We start from the raw sequence: 25,724 nt of genomic DNA on the forward strand, positions 1-25,724 counted from the left end.
GGATAATCCCTTGCCCCCGCCGCGGCCGCACTCCGGCCAGACAAAGGCAGTAAAGGCGCAACCCCGCGGGCGGTCTTTCATCCCGGGCTTGGCCGACGCTGGCATTTCAAAGGCTGAGTCCAGTGGGCGCTTCAGGGGCACTTGCCTTCCCCCAAATAACTGGGGGGAGGGGCGAGCCCCTCTGCGATTCTCAGCGGCCGGGGCTAGAAGCTCCCTTCCGCATGCCTCCACATACCTGCAGCCAGCCCCTCAAGGCACCTGCCTCCCCGCCGTAGCCCCACCAGCGACCCACCCGTCTTCAAGCGGGCTCTCGGGTGGTCAGGATGAAGGAGGCACGAGATAGAACCAGGGTAATTGGGGGAACGTTTAAAAACACTTGAGAGCCTTGTCCTACCAGGTGGAACCTTCCACTGCTTTGCGGAGGGAGACCACTGGACGGTTTCCGGCAGGCAGCCAAAAGTGCACTGCCGAGCCCTCCGTGGCCTACTGGACCCGGGAGTTGACAGCTTCACGTCTGGTTGAGCCTCGGATTCTTCTCGGGCGGAGAGGTGGAGGGACCCGAGGACACTTATTTGGGGTTTAAAGACTCGGTTTAATAGTATATGTGGGAATGAAGGGGGAAAGTTCACCTTGTATGGGGGTGCAGTTAAGGGCCCCTCCTGCTCCAACGTCTGCACAAGGCTAGCCGGTTCCTGGAGGTCCCGCCACCTCAGAGCAAATCTCGATGAGTGATTCCCTCTGTGCCCCTTCCCAGTTTGGCACTTCAGGGGCTCCCAGTTGGAGTTTGGGACGGATGGAAGAGATCTGGGGATGCGGAAGGGGACGTCTTCTGTGGGAGTCTCAGGCCAGAGCGAGGCGAGGAGCGGGGAGGCCTGGGCGCACCCCTAGCCGGGACTGGAGATCTGCGGGGGGGGGCGCAGGCATCCCTCTAATCGCTGGCCGCTATTAAAAATAAAACCGTGGGGCGTCGTCATAGCGACCACGACAACAGCGGCCGCGCGAGGGTGGCACAAACTTGTGCAGCCGCCTGACACCGCCTTTGGGGGAGACTCGGGGCAAGAGGTGCTTTCGGAACCAAGGCCCGCCCTGCGGTGGGACTGAGACCCCCAACCCAGCACGCCCCACCCTCTCCACATCCTGGAAAGAAACTGGCAGAAATAGATCCCTAGAAGCTGTTCCTACGACCTTGGACTGACGTGACCAAGAGGTCACCAACTCGAATGGGAACCCACGCCCGCGGGGACTCCCTCTCCGGCCCTGGCTCCTCTCCCCGACACCCCGCCCCCTTGCAGACTCCAGGCGTCCTCTTCTCTGGAGAAGGGGCTGAGTGAGGAGGCGGTTTCTGATGCTGGGGTGGGGGGTGGGGGGAGCGAGGAGGCAGGAAGAGGAGACCGTGAGTACCGAGGCCAGGCGCGTCGGGGCCCCAGCACCTGCCCAGCGCGCCCGTCGGAGATCCTTGCCGCTCAGGCCTGGTCACAATGCTGCTTTCTGCCCGGGAATCGGATTTCACTTCCAGCCGCTATTAGGCGGTTCACACGGTTCACGGCAAACATTTGATAAAGAGGCTAAATATACATTAGAGTTGGAGGCGTGGGCGGCCTTGCCGAGCGCGTGGGCGCGGCGTTCCAGACTCCGCGGGGCATCCCCGCCCAGGCCTGGAGGCCGGTCGCGGACCCCTGACCGGCTCCCCGCTCCGCGCCGCCGCCCCCGGACAATTCCCACCTCAGGCCAGGGAGGCTGCTGCGGGGCTTACAGGCCAGACAGAGGGCCTCTGGCGGAAGAAGGGGGCGCTGCGGGGACCTCCAGGGTGGGGAGGTGCTGGTGGGAGGCGAAGCTGCACCTGGCAGCCCGGGATGTCCGCTCGCCCCCGGAGCCTGTGTTTCCGGGCTATCTCTGGCGTCCCGGCACGCCCCGACGTGCCTAAGGGCCCATAATTAAGGTGAGTCAGGTGCTCCAAATAGGCGCGGAGAAGGGCCGCTACGCAGCTGGGGTGACTGGCAGGGGGCCTGCCTCTCGCTGGTTCCCTCTGGCAACGCCCATGCCGCCCCCATCCACCCACCCACCCAGGGAGGAGCTCCTTAAAGACCTTGGCCACTCCTCAGAGCAAGGTGGAGGGCTGGGGTGGGGTAGGGAGCTTTGATTAAGGACCTGTCACCTAGCCCAGCTCTTGTGTGCAGCCAGCCTTTCGCCCCAAAGCCCACCTCACCCCATCCCGTCTGCTGTCTGCAGGGCAGGCCCAGGGCCTGCACAGGTCCATGTACCACTATTGCTGTCATTTTTTCAGGAGAGTCATGGCTCACATGCACTGGGCACCTCCAGCCCTGAGTGACCCCTAGGAGTAGAGAGCTGTCCCACGTCCCATTTTACAGAGACCAGAACGCCAGGCACCTGCCCGCAGCCCCAGAGCACAGCCCCAGGCAGTCGGCTGCCACCGGCTCCCCTGTGTGAACGCATCAGTCCCCAGAGCGGCCACACAGGCTCCTTTATCCTGAAGGTCTTGGACAGGGATGAAGGAGCCCTGGCAGTAAGGCACTGGGACCAGAGCCCACGCCCACCTGACCCCCCAACCTGAGGTGCCCTGGCTGCCCTCTGCCCTTGACCTTGGCCTTGTGGGGTGGTTTGTCCCTAGACTGCTCCGAGTCTGTTCTCTTATCTGGAAAATGGGGACCAGTAACGTTACCCTGCACGGCTGTTCCCTGGCCCCGAGCCTCCCGCCCAGGAGGGCAGCAGCTCACACACATGCGCACGCACACGCACACGCACACACACGTACGTGTACACACACACCTGCAGCACCTGGTGCCCCATGGCAAGGGCACGGCTGCCCAGCTGCCTGCTTCTGGGTCCTGCAGGTGGGGGCCAGCTGGGCGTCCAAACCCAGGCCTCTGCCCGGTGCCAGAGTGGATTTCAGAACAATTTGTAATGACGAAACACCACATTCCCTTTATCTCTGGGCAAGGCTTTCTTGCTTCAGGGCAATTAATCTGGGAGCAGCCTCAGCTGAGTGGGCACCACTGCTTGAAGATCAAAGCTGCCGGCATGCAGGCGTTAATTAAGTCATGATCTCGGGCGGCCCCAGGCCCCAGGCTCCAGCAGGCCTTTCCAGTTCAGGCCCCCCAGGAAGAGGGTAAGCCTGCCTGCAGCCCGGGAGGGCTTTCTCAGTGTCCTCTTTAACTCCCTAGTGAATATTTTTCTTTTTAAAATACACAGACAGCAATGAAGGTTTGCTAGCATTTAAGTCCATAACCATTTTGTGAATGAAGACCTATGTGAAGAGGCACCTGGGGGCTTCAGACCTGGACTGTCCGGTATAGGAGCTACCAGCCACACATGGCCATTGGGCATTTGAGACGTAGCTGGTCTGAGTTATGATGTGCTGTACGTGTAAAACACACACAGCCTACAGGACTTGGTATGAAAGTAAAGAGTGTGCAATTTCTCATTCATAATTTTATGTTAATTATCTGTTGAAATGAGAATATTTGATATATTGAGCTCAATAAACTGTGATGACAATCAATTTCACTTGTTTGTTTTTACTTTTGTTTAATGTGGCTATTAGGAAATTGTAAATTCCATATGTGGCTTAAATAACATTTCTCCTGGACGATGCTGGTCCAGACACCTGGACTTGGTATCTACTCAGCAGAGCCCTCCAGATGGGTGTGAGTGCTGGGGGGCTCAGAACACAGCACAGGCCTGGACGCCTCAGAGGGGTCGGCCGCCCACCCCCATTGCCTCATCTGCTGCGTGGCCTGGAGCAAACTCTTCCATCTGCATCTTGGAACCTCAACTTCCTCCTCTGGTAACAGCCAGTTCAGAGGGCTGCCTTCGGAAATTCTCACTCGCTCATGCAACAGGTAGTTCTGCATCAGGCACTGGGCAAAGCACCGGGACATAGCACTGCAACGGTGCCCTCGTGGGGCCCACAGCCTCTCCAGGGGACCATAAACAAGTGACAAGTCAGTGACACTGTTCCAGCTCAGGAACCGGGGGAGGTCAGGAAGGCCTGTTTATTGGGAAAGGAGCAGATCCTGAGAAGATCTAGACGGAGCTTTCTAGGCAGAGGGAACCAACAGCAGCACATGCAAAGGCCCTGAGGCAGGAACCAGCTTGGCTTGTTCAAGGAGCGAGAAGGCGGGGCTTCTGGGAGGACAGGGGCTGGGAGAGGCAGGCAGTGGGGCATGTCAGAGTCTGTAAGACTAACTGAAGGATTTGTTCTAAGGGGACGGAAGCCACTGCAGGGTTTGGGGCGGGGATGCTACATACAGTGGCGTAAATAGAAACTTTGACGGCAGCCCCCTGACAGCCAGCCTGCCAGGCCAGAGCAGCCAGTCCACCTCTCCCCCTCCCTTGCCTCTCAGGGCCTTCAGGACTCATGGCCAAGTTTCTGCATCATGGATTCCAAGGATTCACATCTAGCTGGTCAGCTGATTTGAACCCAGAGCCAACCCACACCTCTTTGCCTGGGGCTGCCTGCTGGCCCTCCCCCTCTCAGGGGTGGTGGATGGGGTGGGAGGGGCTTCCAGTCCCCATTAGCCATCGGAGTGTTGACGAGACTCGCACCCCCAGGCAGAGGTTGGAGCGTGGAGCTCCTGAGGTTGTCTGGGGACATGCCAGGCTGGCTCTCCAAGCCTCCAGAAGGAAAAGTAACATCATGTTCTCCAGAGAAGGAGGCTTCTACGCTGGGGAGGCCAGCAAGCCCTAGAGCAGGATCACAGGTCAGACCAGAGCTGATGGGGTCAGCACAGGGGTGACCTCAGCTCACCGGGGAAGAAGGGAGCCAGAGTGGCCTGTAGAGGCGGGACTGGGGCTAAAAGTGCTTGAGGAGTGCACAGAAACTTCTAGAACGAAGAGCAGCAGCGTGGTTGTGGGGAGGAAGACGAAACCTCTCGAGCTACAGTAATCAGAGTGGTGTGGCACTGGTGACAAGCACGCTGGAGCACACAGGGTCGGAAAGGGCCATCCTAGAGGAGGGACTGGAAGGACTGGAAAGGGCTGTTGAGTAAATGCACTGGGACAGTTTAGGAAAACAACCGGATTGAGGCCTCACTTACCCTGGACCCAACCACACACATCTCGGTGGGTTAAGAAGTTAAGCTGTTTAGCGAAGGTTTCAGAACAAGCTCCCCTGAGAGTCCTGGAGTGAGGCGGGAGGGGACGCGCCTCACCTGCAGCTTCTCGCTGGAGCCCTGCAGTCTCGGTCTAGTCTCGAGGGGGACACACCCGCGCTGAGAGAGTCCACCAAAGGCCTGCTCCTGAGCCTTCACTGTCGTGAAACAAAGAGAGCATGGGGGTGGGGAGGGGCGCCTGGACTGAAGGTGATGGAAGAGGCAGCACGGCCAGCGCAGCGGCGGCCCTGGGCCGGCTCCTCCGTCTGGGAGCGGGCAGCTCTGGGACCGCGGGAGAAGGGCTCGGTCACTGTGTCCAAGGAAAATTCCTGGGCGTGGTGATGAGGTTACGGTGATGCAGGAGGGCTTCTGTGTCCTTGGGAGACCCTGCAGTCCCCGGGATGAAGCTGCAGCTGGTTTACACGTGGCTGGGGTGGGGGGAAGTGTGAGTGCTAGGGAAATAGATGATAGGTGGATGGATGGGTGGATGGACGGGTGGATGGGAGGGTGGATGGATAGACGGATGTGTGGGTGGATGGATGGATGGGTGGATGGACGGACGGACGGACGGGTGGGTGGATGACAGATGCATACATACATACATACATAGATGGAAGATATTTATCTGCGAAGACAGAAGACAGACATATAGAGGTAGACAGACCATCAACAGGAAAGATGGATGACAGGTAACAGGTGGGTGGTAGATCACAGATGGGGAAACTGAACTGAGGTGAAGGGTACCCAGCGGTTCACTGTACTATTCCTACAACTTTTCTGTAAGACTGAAATATTTCAAAAGAAAAGCTATGAAAACATGCTAACCCCGACTTTCTCGCTTTCCCACAGTTGATCCACCTCCGCGAAGGCAGAGAACTCTCAGAGCTCTAGAAGACAGGACAAACCACATTTGTGTAGTTCACATTTTTAATCAAAACAAAAGCCCGTCAGATGTGACAGTATGGATGTTTAAAACGTGTAAAAATGGTAAAACCTGAGCACAGGGAGACCTCGGTTATCTGCTGTGTCTCTAGTGTCCCTGTGTCCTTTATCTGCACAGAGTAAGTGAATTAGCCAAATCTCTAAAATACGGTATCTACTTGTGTCTTTGCTCATGTTCTCCCGCCAGAAAACCGTGGTGCACGATAGCGACCCACGTGGGGACAGACGCTCAGAGGCACTTCAGCAGCAGCGAACAAAGCAGACTCCCCAGGCGCCGTGTCCTGTGAGGGGAGGACGCCATGGGAGGAGGGCCCGCGGGAGTTCCCAGAGGGTGACGGTCAGAGCTGGCGGCAATTTGGATCGGGATCCGTGAAAGTGGCCGTGGCCCCTGACCCCGGCGTCCCACGTCCAGGTACCTAGCCCAGGACAGTGACCCGGACGCAGACCCGCCGCAGACTGCAGGCCGCAGAGCAGCACAACCTGAAACAGCAGAAGTGGGGAACAACCTAAACCCCTGGTGTGGCCAGACCGTGCTTTCCTGACCCCTCCCCTCTGGGTGGAACCTGTGAGGACGGTCTCTGGCCGTGTGGAAGCCCCCGTGACGCGGTGATGCATCCAGCACTCGCCGCGGTCTCCTCGGCGTCCGCGGGCGGGGGAGGGCTGCTTGTCCGCAACTTTCTCACCCAGTGTCCGGGTCTGTGATGAGCTGACGGTCCTTGTCTAAGAAACTCAGTCGCTTCTGTTTGAAAAGAGACGTCTGGGCATCAGAAGCTGTGGCTCTGGGCTGGGGGCGGGCAGGGTTCTCTGGGCCTCGGGTTCTCTCTGAACCTCCAGGGAGCCCTCCCCCTCCCCCACGCTGCCACACTTGCAGAGCCATCCCAGGGCCCGCTGAGCCTGTGACCTTCGGCAAATCATATCACAGCTCCAGGCCTCAGCTTCCCAGGGGTGATGACGCTTCTGTCCCAGGGCTGTTGTGGCAAGAAAACCAGAAGTGCTGTAAGACCCCCAAGAGCACGGCGGCCTCCTCCCCAGGGGCCAGGCCATCAGCCAGCCGTGTCCCCACGCCCCTGGGAGCCGGGGTGGCGGGGGTTGCAGATACTGATGCGCACGCGTCTGAGGGGGGGGCCGTCTTGTGGCTGTGCCCGTGGCCTGGCGGGCTCGCATCTGTGGGAGAGACCGGACTGGCCTGGACCGGTTACCCCTGGGGCAGGTTCCGGGTAGGGGCAGGCTGGACCTCCCACCCGGGCCTTCCAGGACCAGGTGAGGTCTGGGGCAAAAGACTATCTTGTAAAAGAGACTTCCACACACTGGCTGGCCCTGGGGAGCGGTGGAGCGGCGGAATTCGGCTCCCCTGAGGCCAGCAGGCCAGGAGGCGTGCCTAGGAAGCGGTCAGCACAGAGCTGGGCTGTGGCCGAACGCGGCTAGAGTTCTGTTGCTGGTGCCAGAGGGGGAGGCACAGGGTGGTGTCTGTGTAGACGCTATGCCTGGCATACAGCAGGTGCTCAGTAAACAGCACAGAGCACCCTCACCCCTGTGCCCTGACGCCCTGCAACAGGAGCCCTGGGCATAGTGTGGCCACACCTTTGGGTTGTGGGACAGTGGGCAGCCCCGCGGGGTCCCTCCGCACCCCTGCCACCAGCTCCTGTTTACCCTGGACCATACTGAGCTCAGCCTCTCAGAGCCCTAAGCACAGCCGAGTTGACGGCGCACCCCCCACCCAGAGAAATCCCAGATAACACCACCCTGCACCCCAAACCCAAGTGCTGGTGTAGCCTGGATCTGCTGGTGTGGAATTCCAGGTGTGTTTGTGAGCGACAGTGTCCGTCTCTCCCTCCAGCTCTGACAGCGCCCTGAGACGCACTCATCCGCAGCAGACACTCACAGTGCACCTGCCGTGTGCTACAGAAGAGCCTCCTGCCAGCCCAGGAGTCACCGCCACGAACAACACGGTTTCTGCCTGCAGGGGGTTGACCTCCTCAAAGGTGGAGACAGACAAACACACAGACCAGAGGCTTCCCGGCCTGCTTGCGGCTCAGCAGCCGCAGCAGGGCGTTCAGCTCAGGGAGCGGAAAGTCAGCCCAAGGGGCTGCACCGTGAGGTGTCTTCCTGGGAAGCCAGGGGTCGTGCTTCAGGAGGGGCCTGATCAAGGGGCCACAATCCCCTTCACCGTGCTGCTTCTTTCGGCTGGTCCCTCCTGGTGACAAGATGGCTGCCAGAACCAGCGTGGGCTTCCCCATTCACACCCAGCCAGGTGGAAACATGGCAACATGGCAACAGCCTTCTCCCACTGCCTTCTCTAGAGGCTGAGGAAGGTCTTTCTCAGAACTGTCCTCATCCAGAAAGGGTTAGGTGTCCACTCCTGTGTCAACACTGCTGTCATGGTCATAGGGGCTCATGATGCTAAGGCATCGGTCAGCTGGCCTGACCACAGCTCTTGGCACAAGCGGGCACACCCCCCTCCCTTGTGCTCCTGGGAGAGGCCAAGCTGGTCTGGGCTGCTGTAACCCAGCGGCTCTCCCAGGGCAGGCCCTCCCTGGAAGCCCCGTCTTGACCTTTGCCGGCTCCTCTCCCGGCGGCCTTTTACACTCTGGAGTCCAGGCCCGTTCTGTCCCCTCCCCCCCACCTTGGAGAGCAGACTCCGCCTCAAGGGTGGCCAGGCCCCGTCCACGCAGACGATTCTGCAGGGGGATCTCCCCAGCCCCCTCTCACAGCCAGCTGGGCCTCAGAGCCCCATCGCTGGGCTGCAGGCACCCCAAGGGGGGGCTGGCTTCTCACTTTCATGGAGGTTTGCCCCCAAAACACCTGCCCACCCAGCTCCGATACCCTGGCCGCCCGTCACCACCTCTGGGTTTGAGGAGGGAGCAGTCTACACACCTGCCCTGCCCACCACCCACCCGTGGGCAGACGGCCACTCCACCTGCAGGAGGCGGCCTTCCAGCCTGAGACAAAGGGTGTAGGGGAAACCAGCTTGGTCGTGCGGGCACTAAACCCCCCCGTGCTCCTTGTGCTCCGAACAGCACAGCCTGGCCCAGAGGACACCACTGCCAGGGCATCCTGAGGGGCCCCCGAGGCCGGCCGGTGAGAGTGGGCACCCCAGCCAGGCCCTGCCCGGCCGCTCAGCAGGTGTGAGGGCCGGAGAGGAGCCCCAGGTTGCAAGCCAGCCGGTGTCTGATGGGAGAACGAACCCAGGCACCCCAAGGACTCCTCTGGATCCAAGGATGAATCCAAGAAGGCTTCAAGGAGGAGGTGGCACTGGGGCAGAGCCTTGAAGGCTAGCAGCCAGCAGCAGGGCTTCCCAGGCCAGGAGTTTGCCTTCTAGCCCGGCCCCTGTCTTATCTCCCTGTCGGGGGAGCTGGATCCCAGGGACCTTCCTGAGGAGGGCAGCTCGGCCTGCTCCCCCCTCGCTGCAGAGCTTGTGTGTCACCCGTCTGGAATGCACTTTCAATTCCCCGCCTCCCCCTCCCCCTCCGCTGCCTCCCCTTGCTCCTCCAGCTCCCTCTCCTCCTTCCCCCTCCCCTCCCTGCCCCACCCCCCCAGCCCCTCCTCCTCTGCCCCTCCCCCACTGCCAACCCATCACCTCCAACCCAGCTGTGCCAAGACAGCCGCCTGGCCCCTGGGAGAGGGTCTGGGCATCTGCGGGACCCGCTGTCACCCACGAGGCTGGGCGGGGAGGGCGGAGTCACCTTCCCAGCCCGGGGAGGATTTTCCTCAAGAACCTCCCCCAAACCCTCCTGGCCTGAAGGGGAGAGGTGCCTCTCAGCAGCCCCCTTAGCCAGGGCCCAGAGCAGGGCCAACCCGCCCCGAGGCCCACAGCGGCAGGGGTCTGGATCAACCCTGCGGAGGACCTCCCTCCCCTCCCCTCAAGTCCTCGCTCTTCACTGGGTTCCGGCTTCAGGAAGCACTGGGCCTCCCTGGTGGCCTCCATGCAGGAAGAGGCGACTCTGCCTGTGGTGGGGACCCCCTGGGGCAGCGTTCTGCCCTCTCACCCGCTCCCCTGGCGGCCCCTCCAGCCTTGGGCTCGGGCCACTTCTACCATCTCCCTCTCCCGGCTGCAACCCTGACAGGGGCTGGACGGGTGTGGCCCACAGGTGCTGGGAGCAGGACAGAGTCCAGCTAGTCCTGCGCAGCCCAGCCCTGCCCTGCCCGCCCGCCTCCCCACACCCCTCCCCCGCCGCTCCCCAAGTGGGTTCTGTGTTCCAGCTTCTGGGGAGCTGTCCTGGGGGCGGCCAGGGACCAGCCAGAGAAGGCAGAGTCTGTTGGACGGCGGGGTACTGGTGATGTGACCTGGAGCTGTTTTCTTCACCGAGCACTGGGCTCACTGCCTGGGGCTGCTGTCTCACTGGCCCCCCAGGATGGGGCTCGTGAGGGCAGGGCCCACTCCCCAGCATCACCTCCCAGTCGGGCCTCAGTCCCAGAGCATCCAAAACCCAAACTGCGGGGTGTGGCCACAGTCTCAGGCAAGGGGCACCAGCGGTCCACCTCCACCGGCCAGTAATCATGGGACGTCCTGGCCGCCCTCGCCCCCTTCAGATGGGCCCGGCACCACAGGACAGCACTTGTCTGGGAGCTCCGTGAACACTGGCCAATTTGGAGAATCTACACTGGGATGATATAAATTCGTCGCGTTTTCCTGTCGTGGTTTATTTAGTCTATAGAAAAAGGAACCAGGAGCCCAGGGGTTCCCATGGACGCCTGGGTTTTTCTTTCTGAAGCGTGTGAAGTCTACTGGAGCGTGTTTGGAAACAATGATAATCCTACTAACAGCAAAATAACAAGTTTTCTTCTGACTTGGGCAGTTTGGAGGAGTTGCGGGCAGTGGGGCTGGGCTCCGGCATCCTTGCCATGACCTCTGCCTCTGGTTCTCAGTGTCCCACCCTGTCTAAGGCTCCTGGGGCTCCCGAGTCAGCCGTTCAAGGCACTCTGATCCTTGAAAGGGTTTCTGTGTGGGTTTAGAGTTCATCACACATTCATTCAACAAACGTTTGCGTGCCTGCTGTGCTCCGAGGGCTGGGGGAGCAGCAAGGACAAGGCCTCGGGGTAGACACATCCTGGAGGAGCTGGCCTGCCTCCACAGCAGAACCCCAAGACAGTGGGAGGGGTCTCCACCCCGACGACGCAGAGATTCAAGGCACAACGCTGTGTGCTCGGCTGACCCCGACCACAGCCTGTCTAGGTCAGGACTGAGTTCCTGGAAACTGGGAGGGAGCGATGATTTTACAAGACTGCAGATTCTTTGATGTTTCTCCCCTCAAGCGGTGGGCTCTCTGTCCCCTCCCTGAGGGCGGGGGGCCGGCGGAGGGGGCACTGGGTGACTTGAGACACCAGGTTCCAGAGGTGGCGCCTGGTCCTGTCGGAGGACTTGCCCCCAGAGCCTCAGCGCCCATGGGGGTCTGACCACCGAGGCCCCCCAGCTGTGCGGAAGCCCAGCCACGTGGAGGGGCCTCAGGTGCTGCTCCAGGGCCCGGCACTCGTCCAGTGTGAGGGAACGGAGGGCCCAGTGTTGAGTGGCCTCCGTCATTCAAGTCTTCACAGCCGGGGCCCCGACACCGGGGAGCCGGGAGTGGCAGGCTCACCCGCCCGGCCCTGAACCTCCGCGTGCAGAAGCCTGGTGGTTGCCCTGTGCTTCCAGGTCTCAGGCTGATGTCACACAGCAGTCCTGAACCACGCCAAGGGCAGGTCGTGTGTCCTGGGGACACATCTGTCCCCGCCACAAAACTGGGGGCCCTCCTCAGCTCCAGGAGCAGGAGGAAGGGGCGGCGTGCAGTGCCAGCTGGCACACCCGGGAGGGGCCCCGCAGCTGCCCTGGAGGGCGGTCAGGGAGAGGAGCCGGCCAGGCCCAGCTCGAGGCAGAGGATGTGAACGCAAGGCACCGTGGCCCCCTGTCTGGGCGGCGCCAGGGCCTGGGCGGCACCCAGACGCGGTTGGGTAGTCTGTAGCAACAGCTCCAATCGCTGCCGGTTTCCTCCGCACCAGGCTCCGTGCTGAGGGGCGTTACTCTCACGACCCCACCTCTCAGGCACAGCTAATCCCAGGAGGCAAGTGTTACTCGTCCCCCTCTGTGGACGGGATGGCCAAGGCCCAGGTGAAGGGACTCGCCTGACAGCACAGAGCTTGTATGAAACAGGACCAGGACTGGGGGCAAATTAGGTCGTTGTACTTCTGAGTCCGTGCTGTACCCAGCACACCGGACACCAGCCCTGACGCCCCAGGGCCCAGGAGGTCAGGGGCTGCCTGGTTCCTCGTCCGGCACGTTCCTGAAACACACGCACCAGCGTGATTCCACCAACTGCCAAAGTAAAAGGAACGTTTGATCAATGAGGTTGGTGAGGGGGCTCACAGTCTGACCTGGAAGGGATGTCTACGGCGGAATGCCACGGGGCTCTGCCGAGAGGCAGACCCTGCATCAGTCCAGAGTGGACCCCCTGCTGGGAGCAGCAGAGACAAACTCAGTGGCCTTCTCTGTGGCTGAATAAATGGCCTGCATGTACACCTAAGAATCCACTGTATTCATGCCAGATCTACCTTTGTTAAGAATGCCCATGAAGAGGTTCTGAGGGCCTAGGTGGCCCCCAAGCATGTCATGGGTCTTGGGTCTCTGGGCCCAGACTGAGAGCCTAAGATGGCCTTCCTGCACTTGGAGCCCAAGTTAGAGCCAGACTAGATGAGTCCTGGAAGAGGGGAGATGCTCAGCCGCCCGGGGGTGGGGCTGGAGCAGAGAAGTGAGTCACAGATGCCCTAACTGGGTCACACCCAGGAGGCGAGAGGCGGGGGGGTCAGAGAGGGGAGAGAGGTCAGCGCGGTCGGTAGCATGAGGACAGGCTTCCTGGCAGGGCATGGGACGAGCCGCATTCGGACAGGGCAGACCCCAGGGATCCGTCTGGATCTGCGTCTCAGGGACCAGAGCCCCTGTGGCCTGCAGGGCCCCTGCTCACCCACATCAACTGGCCCCCACCCCGAGGGTTGCCCACAAGGAGCCCCCTCCCCCAGGCCCCAGCCAGGCAGCCGGGGGCTGGGAGGGAAGTACCGGACCTCAAAGCGAGTCACCACCGCCAGGCTGATTCAGCCACCGACGGGTGAGGTGAGGCTGGGCCGTCCAGGGCACTGTCGGCACTGATGGCCGGCTCGCCCAGCAGGGTGTGTGGGCCAGGACACCGCACAGGACGCCTGGGGCCTCACTTCTCCACACTTTGGGGCTGTTACCCTCATCTTACAGATGGGGAGAGGCCTGGGGTGGGCACAGGGAGTGTGCCTGGGAGAGGCACAGGGTCCCGAGGCCTGTGGTGGGCAGAGCTGGACAGGGGCCCCAGTGGGCATCTGCTGGCTTCTGTCCTCCAGATCCTCTGGCCAGAGCTCCAGATGCCAGGGAAAGCCTGCCCACCGCCGGAGAGGGCCGTGAACAGAGCACAGAGCCCGCAGAGGGAATGAATGAGCATGTGGACCACGCCTGGGGCAGCCCCTCACTTTCTCTGGAATCCCTCAGCACTCCCCATCCACCTGGCCCAGCCCTGGCCTCAGCCCCACCTGAGCCCCGCCTGAGCCCACCCCGGGTCAGCGAGGGGCTTCGGGCCCACTGGGTTCTTCCAGCTGTACTGGGGGTGAATTCCTAGGCTACTGCAGAGAGGGATGGGTGGGGTCCAGAGATGTCCAGGGGCTCGCCGAGGCCACGCAGCTAGTGGCGGAGGTCTGTGTGGGTCCAGGGGCTGGGGCAGGGAGGGGTGCTGCTTGGGTGTGAGGGCTGGCTGATCCCTGGGCATCCCCTCTGCTCCCGCCTGTCCCGTGCCAGGAATGCCGCCTGTCCCGTAAAACCCATGGGGTCGTCCCGGCTGCTCACTTCACCTGCCGCCCTCAGTCCTGCGCTACCGACAGACCTTCCACAGCATGAAGCAGACTCGCCCGGGGCCCCACATCTCCAGCAGGTCCTCTGCGCCTTCTAGTGGAACCCAGACTCCTTCCAGGGTCTCCCCCCACACTCCACCGGCCCCAATTTCCCATACTGCTTCCAGCCTCTCCCTTCCTTTCAACAGCAAGACACAGAGGGCTCGGAGCACCCTGTGCCCAGTCCCCCACCCCGGGATGACGTCTCCCAGAACTCTGGTGCGGGACCTCGACCACGCTCCCGGGGTCTGGGTGTTGGTCCAACCGAGACGCAGGGCGTCCCCTCAAGGCAGGGCCCTCCTGCTCCCCCACCTCCACCTGAGCCCTGCTCCGTTTCCGTTTGTCACCTCAAGGATGTTATGTACACGGAGTCACACTGGGTGACCTTTGGGGGTGGGGTTTCCACTCGCATAGCTCTCTGGAGATCCACCCGGCGGTCGCTCGCCAGCAGTCGGAGCCGCTGCACACTGAGCATCTCAGGGGCGTGGGGGCCGCGTGCTCAGCAGCTCACCCACCGCAGGACTTTGGGTGCCTCTGGTTCTGTGGACAAACCCTCTGTGAGGCCCCCTGTGTGGGTTTCTGTGGGAGCCAGGCTGCGTTTCCCCAGGGCAAGCGTCCAAGCTGCAGGAGCAGCGTCCAATTGTGGCTGCATGTTTGGTGTCAGCTTTTGCTTTTTTAAAGAATCCACCACTAGCCAGAGTGGCCGCACCGTTTCGCACCCCCAGGGCCACGTGTGAGCCACCCCGACCCCCGCCTCCCCGCCCGCACTGGGTGTTGCTGCCACGTCCTGTCTCAGCCTTTGTGATCCGCGTGGAGCCGGCTCACCATGGCTTCGTCTCGTGTCCCGGTGCCTGTGAGTCAGCGCCTTCCTGGGGGTCACCGCCATCTGTGCACCTTCCTTGGGAAGGGTCATCCGCGTCCCGGCCAGGCTGGTGACTTGCCTGCTGCTGAGAGCGCTCCACGTGCTCTGGGCACAGTCCCCTGCGGGCGCGTGGTTTGACGGCTCCTTCTCCCCTTTCCTCTTCCTCGCGGGTTGTTTAGCAGGGCAGGCGTTTTTAATTTCAGGAATTCCAATTTATCCGATTTTCCTTTTATGGCTTTGGGTGTCAAGTCTCGGAATAACTCGCTTGGCCCAAGATCCTGAAGATTTTCTCCTGTTTGTTTCCTGAAAGTTTTATGGTTTTATGTTTACGAGTAAGTCTGTGAGCCACTTTGAGTTCATTTTTGTAGAAGGTATGAGACTTTGATCAAAGTTTCTTTTCTTCCGGCCTGTGGAATCTGGAGCCTGAATCCCCCAGACAGCCCCCCTGCAACCCCTAGCTTACTCACTTCTATTTATTATTCGAACGTTTACTGGGTCCAACTTAGTGTCCAGCCCCAAGAGGTCCTGGGACCCACAGATAAATGACTAAGAACCACACCTGCCCTCGGCTGGCCACACCCTGACCCCTTTCCCCAGAAGCTGCCCCGGGTGGGATGGGGTGCCCACATCAGGCCCCCAGAGGAGTGAGCCTCCCAGGGACTGAGGCCGGGGGGGAGCGAGTGCCCAGCTCTGTCTGCGTGGACCCAGTCCCAGTGTCCCCTCCCGCACGGCGCCCCTGGCACCGCCCTGGGGACCGCGATGGGGCAGAACAATCCCCTGGCCTGTAGTCTCAGGAGGACACAAGCACGCTTTCACGAGCCCACAAGACCGGGTCTGTGCCGCCTGGCGCCAGAGGGAGCAGGCCCAGCGCCCAGCTGGGGAAGATGCTGCTCTGGCCACGCCCCCCACAGCGGGCAGCACGCCCCGGCTTTGTTCCACCGTGGTCCCCGAGCCCTCGCCGCACAGGCAGAGGGGCCAGAGCCTGCCCTCCGAGGAGGGGTGCTTGCCCGGTCACTGCACCCCAGCTCAGGGAGGGGAGCCCCAAGTCCCAAGACGCACAGCGTGGGGGGCAAGCCCGCGCTCAAGTGGGCGGAGATCAGTGCCAGTCCCAGCGTCTGTGTGAGTGTCCTGAGCTGCTGTAACAAAACACCCCAAACCCAGCCACTCAGAGCAGCTCAAGGTATCACCTTACCCCACAGCCTGGGGCTGGACCCTGAAACGCTCCAGGCGGCTGGCTCCCTCGGGAGGCCCTGGGAGGCACGCTCCTGCCTTCCCCGGCTCCGAGAGGCGCCGCGTTCCCTGGCCGTGGCTGTCCACCACCCTGAGCCGAGGCGTGGTTTCCTCTCTCCTCCTGGACTCTGCCTCCCTCCCTGCACCCTCTCTCTGGCCCTGGTCCCCGAAGTCTGGACACGAGGGTCAGACCACAAGTGTTCCTCCTCGCCACCCTCTCCCGAGTCACTGCTTAGAACCTGCCCTCACTGCCTGGGGTGGGCCCAGGTCCTGCTTCCTTCCTCCCAGCGCTCAGCCCTGCTGCCCCCGAGGGAACCATGAACTCGTCACAGTCAGGGCCGTGAGGGAGGCTTACAACCCAAGGGTCCATCGACGGGTGGACGGATAAAGAAAATGGGGTCCATCCACACACCGGACTATGATTCAGCCGTGAAAAGGAGGGAGACTCTGACGCCTGCTGCAGCATGGACGGACGTCGAGGACACGGTGCTCAGTGACATAAGCCAGACAGACACAGAGGGACAGACACTTCTGTGAGCCCCTGGAGGAGTCAGTCACAGAGACAGGAAGCAGAGGGCGGGGCCGGGGGCTGGGGGAGGGGGAGCCCGTGTTTACCGGGGACAGAGTCTCGGTTTGAGGTGATGGGAAGTTCTGGGGGCGTGTGGGGGTGACGGGTGCACAACAGCGTGAATGTGGCTGGTACCACTGAGCGGTGCACTTAGAAACGGTCAGGACCACAAGTTTATGTGTGGACTATTTTACCTCAGTAAAACCAAAAGGAGAAAACCTGCTAGTAAGTATTTCAGACCAAAACCCCGAGTTCGCTCATTGCACGTTTAATAGCACATGCAGCGTTCAGAGCATTGTGATAAACAGGGCGGGGCTGACAAGTCACAGAAGCACCACGGGTGAAGGCAGGCTGGCCAGGGGCACCACGAACCGGCAGCCTCTCTGGATGTCTACGGGCAGGCTAGCGGCGCCATTTCCTTCGCACGTCAGGTCCCCGGAAGTCTCACGAGGCACTGACCCCAGGCCTCTCCAGCTCACGTTAGGGTGGGACGGAAGATGCTGTCAAGGGGCATTCAGTCGGTTGACGACATAGCTGTGTGGGGCCCAGGGCAGCTGGACTCACCCTGTTCAGCGGGAGGTGTATCTGCTGAAAAGCGACTCCCAGGGCCCTGGTTCTGACCACTTTATCCAGGATACGTTTTAGCAAATCTCTCCACTTCCTCCCAGGGCCTCCAAGAAGCCGCTGTACAAAGAAGGGGGCGGCAGTGCTGTCTGGGGACACCCCTACTTGGAGAGAACAGGTCTCACGGCACCCCGGAAAGTCCCGAACTCTCACGGGCTTTCCCTCCCTCCCTGGGCGTCTCTGTCCTGACTCGGGTGTAGGGGTCAGAGCTCCCAGCTCTCCAGGAAAGGTGAGGACCAAGCCCACTCCCTGAAACGTTCCGTGGGAGCCCGGAGCCACCTCCCTCTGAGGCCGGGACTGGCTTCCCCCAACCCTGGCATCTTGGGAGGACCCTCTGGTGGGCAAGTGTTTGAGGGAGGGGCCTGGACCCTCTCTTTCTAGACTCAACTTCTCACCCAGGCTTCTCAAGGGTGCCTGCGGGGTCCCCCTGGGACGTCATGGTCCCACACTCTGCTGCAGAACAGGCGGCCTCATGTCCCCAAGCCCAGGCACTGAGCAGTTCCTGGCCCAACTGGACCCCACAGCCGGCCCCTGGGGGGGTGGGCAACCCCTGCGTCTCCCGAGGACCTGGGGAGTAGGGTGGGTCCCCCAGGACGAACCCGTGGCAGATGGGGAGGGGGGCACGGGGGAGGGTGGCTGCACCTCCTGGCCTGGCCTTCCAGGGCGCAAGGTGATCTTTATTCCGAAGTGAGTTGGGGGCAGGGTAGCCAGGCGCAGCGCCCTGGGCGCGCAGGTGGGCAAGCGGGCTCAGACGGTGAGGGAGATGAAGCTGTTGTAACGCTGGATGTTCCTCTTGAGGATCTCGGAGCAGGGGCCCAGCACGCGCTCAAAGCGGGGCCGGTCCAGCTTCACACACTTCAGCGGCCCCCGCGCCACCACAGTGGCCGCCCGGGCCCGGTTCAGCAGCAGCGCGATCTCCCCTGGCGGCGGAGGAGAGCGTCAGGGCCCGGCCTCGGGGAGGTCGGGGAGGCTGCAGACTGAGGGACGAGGCCAGGCCCTGGGACGCTCAGCCGCCTCTGAGCGCGCGTGCCCAGGGGCCCCGGGACATACGCAGGCTAACAGGCGCTCCCTGTTCACCTGAAACTCAAACACAGCTGGGCCCGCCCACCCCGGTCAGCCCACGCCCAGGACCTCAGCCAGGCCTCCCACGGCCCCTGTGGGGGCCCCGGGGAGACGGCCGCCAACCCAGGAGGGAGCGGACCCCACCCCACTCACCAAAGTAGTCAGAGGGCCCGAGGCGCCCCACCTCCACATACTCCTCCTGTGGGGACCGGCGCTGGAGGACTGAGGCTGTGCCCTGTGGACACCAAGGGACATGTGAGGGTCGGCCAGCTGGAGTCGCGGTAGTGGGGGGAGGGGGGAGGCGCCAAGGTCACCGTGTGGGGGTGTTACCCAGCAAGGGCCACATGTGAGGGCTCACCTGTGAGGGTCCCTGCCCAGATCCCCCTCCCACTGGCTCCCTCCCACAGCCCCCCTCTTCCAAAGTGAACACCCTGTCTTCCCCTCAGGGACAGAAAGGCATGGGGTCTGGGAGCCGCACCCCAAGACCACCATCCTCTGCAGCCCACTCCTGCCCCGAACCATCTGCCTGCAGGTGGGGAGCTGGCAGAACCGGGAGGCACCGCCAAGGCCAGCGCTGCTCCGAGCCGACCTTGGCTTAAGTCTCAAGGACAGAGCGCCAAGCGGGAAGAGCGCGGTCTCGGGGTCATGCACCCATCAAGCGACGTGGCCCCCCAGCCCCCAGATGGGGGTGCCTGCAGACACTGGGGCTCAATGATTAACATGGGGGTGGGCAGAGCCGCTTGGCGGGGCCCCCGGCGGTGGGGCTGCGGCCACGGCAGCCACGTCCCGGCACCAGTGCGTTCAGAGCCCACGGCCCCTTCACCTGCCATTGGGGGGGCCCAGGGGACAGGTCCCGTCCAGAACCCGGAATCTTCCCTGCACGCCCCTCAGCTGCACGAGGACTAGCTGCGAGTGTCCATTAACCGTGTCTCCGAGCAGCGAGTCTCAAGGGCCGCTCAGACGGGTCCCCTTCATCTCCACGGCTTCCCCTTGCGGGGGGTGGGGCGCAAGGCGTCTGAGGCCCGGAGGACCAGGGTGCTTCAGCACTGGGGTGCCCCCGCACCCACAGGGCCTGGGGCCCGGCCCCCACTGTGCAGGAACGTCCCTGGCCTGGACGGCCGACACCCACTGCCCTGGCCGCAGGAAGAAGCCGTTTGTTCCCAGGTGGGCTTGGGGACTCGCCCAAGCGAGGTGGCCAGACTCGCCTCATGAGCGCTGGCCCGGCCGTGCCCGCGTTAATGAGTAACTCCCTCCACCCGGTCTGCGAGAGACGGCCAGAAGACCCTGCCTGTGCCCACCGTGCCTGGACTCTCTGGCCACCCGCGGGGGCCCCCACACTGGCCCCCACTCCGGCCACCAAGACACTCGGCTGCAGCGTCCGGGATGTTCATGAGGCAGGCTGATGGACGGAGCAGGGCCTGTAAACAATAGACCGTCCGCACCCGCCCGGCCGGCCAGGAGCGCTCCCTGGTCCGGGCGCCCACAGACCCAGGCAGAGGGGCAGGGCCGGCGGAACACGTGGTCCCTCACTGACCCCACGGAGAGGAGCTGGGTCCTGGGCCCCACGAGCCAGAACGGCCCCCGCCGCTCCCCACGCCGTCCCCGCTCTGTCCTCCAGGCCAGGTCTTCCCGGGCCCCACGGCCCACATTGGGACACTGGCTGAGGGGGGTGTCATTCGGCAGTGAGACGTGGGCTGGTCACCTGGACTCCCTCGAGCCGCTGCCGGGAGACCAGGAGACAAAACTGGAGCGGAGGGCAGTCAGGTCTGGGGGGGCGGCAGTGGTTTTCTTGACACAACGTTGCGTTGACCGAACTATCGTTCACTTTCCTGACTTTTTACGCATATGACTCACGTGGCTTTCATTCCCATCTTGGACAATTTTCCATTTTACACTTGGATCATTTTTCTCTTCAGGACCTCAGGGATGGAACTGAAGTCTCTGGTTCTTACTCAGTGAAACTCCAGGCTTCGAGCATCTGATGAGGTACTTTGAGCCCGAGACCCCAGAAAACCCAATCTGAGGTGTCTCAGAGCACCCAAGGGCAACCGCCCTCCCGAAGAGCCAGAAGGCTGTCGGGAGGCTTCAGGGCCGGCTGTCTCAGCGGCCCGGAGACGTCTCTGCACCCAGGCTTGTCCTCGCCTCCTGCTCTGGCGGCCTCGGTCAGGTCCTCGTGGTGGCACAGTGGCTGGTTCCAGGAGTCACCAAATGCCTCCCCCTTGCCATCAGCAGGAAAATCTGGACGCGCTCAGCAACCTCTCCTCACATCTCACTGACCAGGGCAGGTCACATGCTCGCCTCACCCACTGCTGGGGGGGGGGGTCTAGCCGACTGCTGTGTGCTCACTCGGGGGAGGGGCTGGGCTGGGGCTCAGCGGGCAGGAGGGGCAAGCACAGGCGCAGGTGGGCCACGTCTGTTTCTCACTTGTCTGCCCACCGGGGCCCTGGGCAGACACCTCCCCACCCTCTGTCTTCTCCGGCACCAGGGGCGTTTCCTGTGGTCACTGGCCTCTCTCTCCTGGTCACACACACGCCAGCCCGCCTTACGGTCAACGGCAGGTTGGCTGCCATGAAACCTACTTCCACGGAGACGGACGCACCTCTTCAACCCGTGACTGGCACGTTGACACGGAGGACGCGCGAGCGCCTGACCGGCCTGACACCCGCCCTCCAGGCTGGACGGCACGAGGGTGAACCCAGGGTGAACACTGGGCAAGCCCCGGCCCGGCCCTCCCACGTCCTGGGGTCACTTCCCGCGTGCTGGCAGCCCAGCCTCAACCGGGGCACTCGGCCTCGGGTGCCAAGGGGCCGTGGGGCCATGAGACGGAAAGGCCACAAGGGGCAGAGCCACGCACCAGGGGTTTCCGTGATGAGCCCAGGCCACCCCTGTGCCCGCGCTGCAGTGTTTTGGGGGCTCTTTGTTACAGCAGCCGAGGCTGAGACACTGTCACCCCCACCCCCGAGTGCTGGGGGTAACCGCAGGACTGAGGGAGTCCTGCCCTGGGACGGCCTTGCCACCCGACTGGGCACGGCCGCCAGGCCTGAGGGCGGTGGGGGGGAGCGGCTGACGGACCAGACGGTGGGGGCCTCCCACCCGCAGGCCCAGCATTCCCATTAAGCGGCAGCCGGTCTTCCGGGGGGCGAACCGTCCCCAGGCCTGGAAACAGCCGTGCTCTGAGCTCGGTTCCCAGACGGCCGTGAAGGCAGCACAGACATCCTAAGGGGATTGAGAGCTGGAATCCGGGGGCTGGAAGAGCATCCTTGCCAGAACTCAAGACCATAGTCCCCAAATTTGTCACTTACCGATTCTAACCCAACTCTAAAAATAAACCGGGCCACACAGGAATGGGCCCAGGAGGAGGCTGAGAAAATGGCACTGCCGGGGGGGGGGGGGGGGGCTGAGGGCTGGAGTATGAGACCCGCTTTCCTTTCACGCTTTTGGTTTTTCTAATTTTTCCACAAAATTGAAACCCAAATCAACGTTTTGGTTTCTACAACAGGCAAGTGTGACTTCTGTAAGACGGAAACCAGTCGAGGTTGAGGTGAATATGCTCGTCGAAGCAGGACCTCTGGGCTGCCCACTCCCCCACCAAGCGGCCCCTCCAGCCCGGCGCTGACCCCAGGCCGCGGGCCTGGAGTCCCCCTGCCGGGTCAGGTGACGATGGAGCCCCGAGAGGCAGGAAGACACAGCCCCGCCCATGGGGGCCAGCACCCGGAGAAGCATGGAAGATGGCCTCGCTGCAGGGCCGCCTCCTGGGCTGGGGCCATGTGCCCCCCAGGAACATGACACCCTCCCTCTGATCCATCCGGCAGGCCGTCACCCACTCCTCCTGCCCATGAGCTGGACGCCGCTGCAGGGCTGGGACACCTCAGCAGTGGAGAAGGGCAGAAGACACAGGTCGCCCCAGAAATGACACCCTGGCAGGGGGTCAGGCGGGGTCAGATCAGAGCTGTGGCCACTGGTCCGCCCCAAGGGGTGCAGGCCAGAGCGGGCAGGGCTCGGCAAGGACAGCGCCCAGTGAAACAGGACCCCCACCCAGGACTTGCAGCCGCTGGGGACGAGCCTGGCGTCCGTCAGAGCCCATGTGTACGTGCCCACACTGCCCCGGTCATCACAGCCCGGCGCCGTCCCACCAAGGAGGGACGGACACTGCCGTCCCAGCCGCTGTGCTGTCAGGGCAGAAGGGGAGAACTTCAACCCCACGGCCGGTTGTGCAGGGGGCACACATTCTTACATGCCATTTACACCAAGGTCGAAAAGAGGAAAACCAGTTATTTTATTTAAATAAATCTATATTGTAAAACAAGCAAGATCAGAGCCATAAACGGAAACCAGCATCACTTCCCTTAAATTAAAAGGCAACTAAAAAAACAGAGCAGAAGGAGGCAGGTGTGGGACGGTGGGAAGCCCCGTGCTCTGGACAGCTCTGCAACGCACTGGCCATGGTTTTGGGGAGGCCGGGCCCTGCCCACGTCCCAGGCTCCTCATCTGCAGTGCCTGTCCACCCGCAGAGTGAGGTGAGGGTAAAGTTCCTGGCTCTGGAAGCACTTCTATGCAGGTCAGAGCTGGCAGGCGGTCATCAGGGCAGTGGACACGAGAGTAAGTGTGACCAGCAGACACAGAGGGCTCACCGCAGGGCACCAGGCTCACCGGGCACTGCCACCCCTAACGGAACTCCACACACCTGGAAAACCACGACAGCCTGCTTGGCCGTTATGCTTCATGTGCACACGTAGTTTGCCGGGTGCAGAATCCACATCCGTGTCCATACACACATGCAGGATTAAGCCGGCGGTGCCTGTGAACACCTCCAGGTAGCTGTGTGGTTCCTTCTGCATGAATGAGCTCATGCACAAATTTTTAAAAGTTTTTAAGGAAGCTATCGTTGCAACAAAACTGTTTTCTCCACGGGGAGGACTAGTTCACGGTCCTCACAGATGCTCCCTTCCCTCCAAACCCATTTCCCGCTCCCTGGGGCACAAGGATCCACGTAACCCCAAGTCCTGGGCACCTTCTTGACTGTCTGTTAGGTGCTTGGGGTCTCTCTGTGAAGACCCCGCACCCTGGCTGCCAGCACGGCCACGTAAACTGTCCCCAGAGCAGCAGCACAAACATGTGGGGTTGGTAAGGGGCCCCAGGTCAGCTCTCCAGGCAACATTTAACGCACCGTCCACACGGTCGGTGACTTGGCAAAGGCACAAACCAGCAGCTTTGCAGGGAACACTGCGGAAGAAAGAGAGTTCTGGCTCTGGGGCCGGAAGGAGAGGCCGGGGGCCCCGGACGCCCTGCTGGGTCGGGGTCCTCCTTCTCCAGACCGGCCAAGTCTCTGCTCTCTCGGGAGCCCAGCCCAGCCCTGCCCGTCCGAGGACACCAGCGTGGCTGTGATGGGCACGTCCGCCCAGGGACAGGGCCGCACGCGCGTCCAGGAAGTTGCAGGCGCTGCACCTGTTCACCTGGTTGAGCTGCGGCTCTGGCTCGGCTCCCAATGCCCTTCTGTGTCCCAGTTCCTCCCTGCCATCTGCAGATTCGGGGGCCAGGGAGAGCAGGCCCGAGGCATCACAGCCGTCCAGGCTCAGCTGCGTGCCGAGTGGGGAGGACAAGCCGTTGCTGGTCCAGCCCTAAGATGCCAGCGCTCAGGCTCCTTCTGCCGGGGGTTGAGGGTCCACTCTGGAGACAAAGCGGTTTCTGGGGCTCAACCCCAAGCATCTGAATGGGGCCTCTTGGGGCACCTCCGCTCCCAAGACACAGCCCAGCACCTCGTCTGCAGGCTGACAGCCCCAGTGACCTTAGCGCCGAGCGGTGGCTCCACACCTCCCCCGCCTCACCGGCCCCAACCGCAGGTCATCGAGCCTGGACCCTGCCCTCCGCCCCCTCCTCACCACCACGGTCTTCGTCCCTCCCACCTGTGTTAAGGCCAAAGCCTCAGCCTCTCCCACCCACCCCTCCCCATCACTGCCCACCCGTGTGGATGGTCAGGACGGCTTCCAGCAGAAGGCTCCACTGCCCACCACCTGCTCCCCAGCTGTGCCCCAGCCGAAGGTCCTCCAGTTGGCACCAGCGGCATGCTAGCGGCCCCCAGATGCCCCCGCCCACCTCCAGCCTGCCCGGGCGCCGACCATGCTGCGGGTGCAGGGCCCTCTTCATTCAACGTCGTCTCCCCGCCAGTGACCGCTCAGTTAACAAGGCGCGTGGCGTCCTTCCACTTGGCAACCACAGTGCAGACACGGGGGCTCCCTGAGCCAGACCCAGGCTCGCTGTGTCAGAAACACCTGCTCTGTCCTGCAAAGGGTCCCCCTAACCCAAAGCCCCAGAGCCCCTGACGACTCCGACCTGGAAGGAGGGGCACAACCGCCTGTCGCATCGACCAAGCCCTCAGCCCTCCAGGCAGCTGCCCCGAGAGGTCAGGCCACACGGCCCACCTGGGTCCCGTCCCTAGGACACCCCCAGGTCTCTCTGCAGACACTGTCCTCCAGCAGGACGAGGGCCGGGGAGCCCCTGCCGGGCTGACTCAGAAGCTCTCAGCAACTCGCCGTGGGTGGTCCCAGATGCATGGCGTGCCTGGGGTCTCCCACCACCTGCTCCAGCCCCCGCGGCCTCCGCCTGCTAGGGTCTGTGTGTCAGCAGGGACAGGGGAGGGCCAGTCTCAGGTGGGACAACAGAAAGCTCTGCAGACGGATGGTGGTGCGGGCTGCACAAGGTGAATGCACTCACTGCCCCTGAACTGCGCACTTAAAATGGTTGAAACGGTAGATCGTGTGCTACGTGCATCTTACCGCAATTTAAAGAACAGGTTGTTCCACAAAGGCCCTGGCCACCAGAGTCCCGCCTGGCCTGCTCCCATCCCTGAACCAGCTCAGCAGCAGGCGCCCCTCAGGGGTCACGCTGTGGGCTTCCAAGCACCCTGCTGTCCAGGGAGGACGCCCGGTCACCCCAGTGCACCTCCCTGCAGGGCCTGGGCTCGTCACAAGGCTGACGGCTCCCTGGGAAGATGGCCACACTGGGTGCCTTACCCCCAGGACCCTGGCAGCCGACACCAGGGGGCCACTGGGGCCAGGGTGCCACAGCTGTGGACGGACACCGGCAGTGACCCAGACGGACACATGTGGCCACATGTGGGTGCTGGGGACCACTCCCTTACGGGGACACCATGAGCCCTGGCGCTTCAAGAGGGCTGGGCCCAAGAGCCCGAGGCCCGCCCAGTCGCCGGCCCAGAGCGAGGAGGGGCGCACGCGGGGACGGAGCCACCCTCAGCGGGCGGGGGCCTGGCACCCCGCACGCTGCCTCATCAGGACGGCACGTCTGTTCGGACTTTCCCATTCCTCACGGCAACGGCCTCCGCACGCTGCTTCTCCCTCCCAGGGTGCCAGGAATCTCATTCGGGACCAGGCAGGACCTCGGAATCCAGCAAATGCGTTCCACATCTGTCTCGTCTGGGAAAGCCTCGCGCCTT

At 62.6% G+C, this 25,724-nt stretch overlaps 1 protein-coding gene and 1 long non-coding RNA gene across 15 annotated transcripts in view; one reads left to right on the plus strand and one right to left on the minus strand.

Annotated features, from left to right (window-relative positions):
- Positions 1-6,024: 6,024 nt before the first annotated feature.
- PRKAR1B (protein kinase cAMP-dependent type I regulatory subunit beta) overlaps positions 6,025-25,724 on the minus strand; it is a 102,947-nt gene continuing 83,247 nt past the window's right edge. For 9 of the 13 annotated variants that reach the window (XM_074345450.1, XM_074345454.1, XM_074345453.1 and 6 more), the window contains 2 exons: positions 18,428-18,509; positions 16,841-18,132 (listed from right to left, as the gene is read on the minus strand). In XM_074345450.1, coding sequence (XP_074201551.1) covers positions 17,960-18,132; positions 18,428-18,509 — 255 coding nt within the window. In that variant the 3' untranslated portion in view covers positions 16,841-17,959. Of the gene's footprint in view, positions 6,793-16,840; positions 18,133-18,427; positions 18,510-24,267; positions 25,722-25,724 lie in introns of those variants that run through there. The other 4 variants (XR_012500213.1, XR_012500214.1, XM_074345460.1 and 1 more) reach the window with 4 other exon arrangements.
- On the plus strand, positions 18,399-22,580 carry LOC141573862 (uncharacterized). Of its 2 annotated transcripts, none has more exons than XR_012500218.1 (2): positions 18,399-18,529; positions 18,807-22,580. It is a non-coding gene; the product is annotated as an uncharacterized LOC141573862 (long non-coding RNA). The 2 variants fall into 2 exon arrangements; XR_012500217.1 differs by having other exon boundaries at positions 18,443-18,529; positions 18,721-22,580.

Source organism: Camelus bactrianus, chromosome 18, assembly GCF_048773025.1.
Source record: "Camelus bactrianus isolate YW-2024 breed Bactrian camel chromosome 18, ASM4877302v1, whole genome shotgun sequence".
NCBI lineage: Eukaryota > Metazoa > Chordata > Mammalia > Artiodactyla > Camelidae > Camelus > Camelus bactrianus.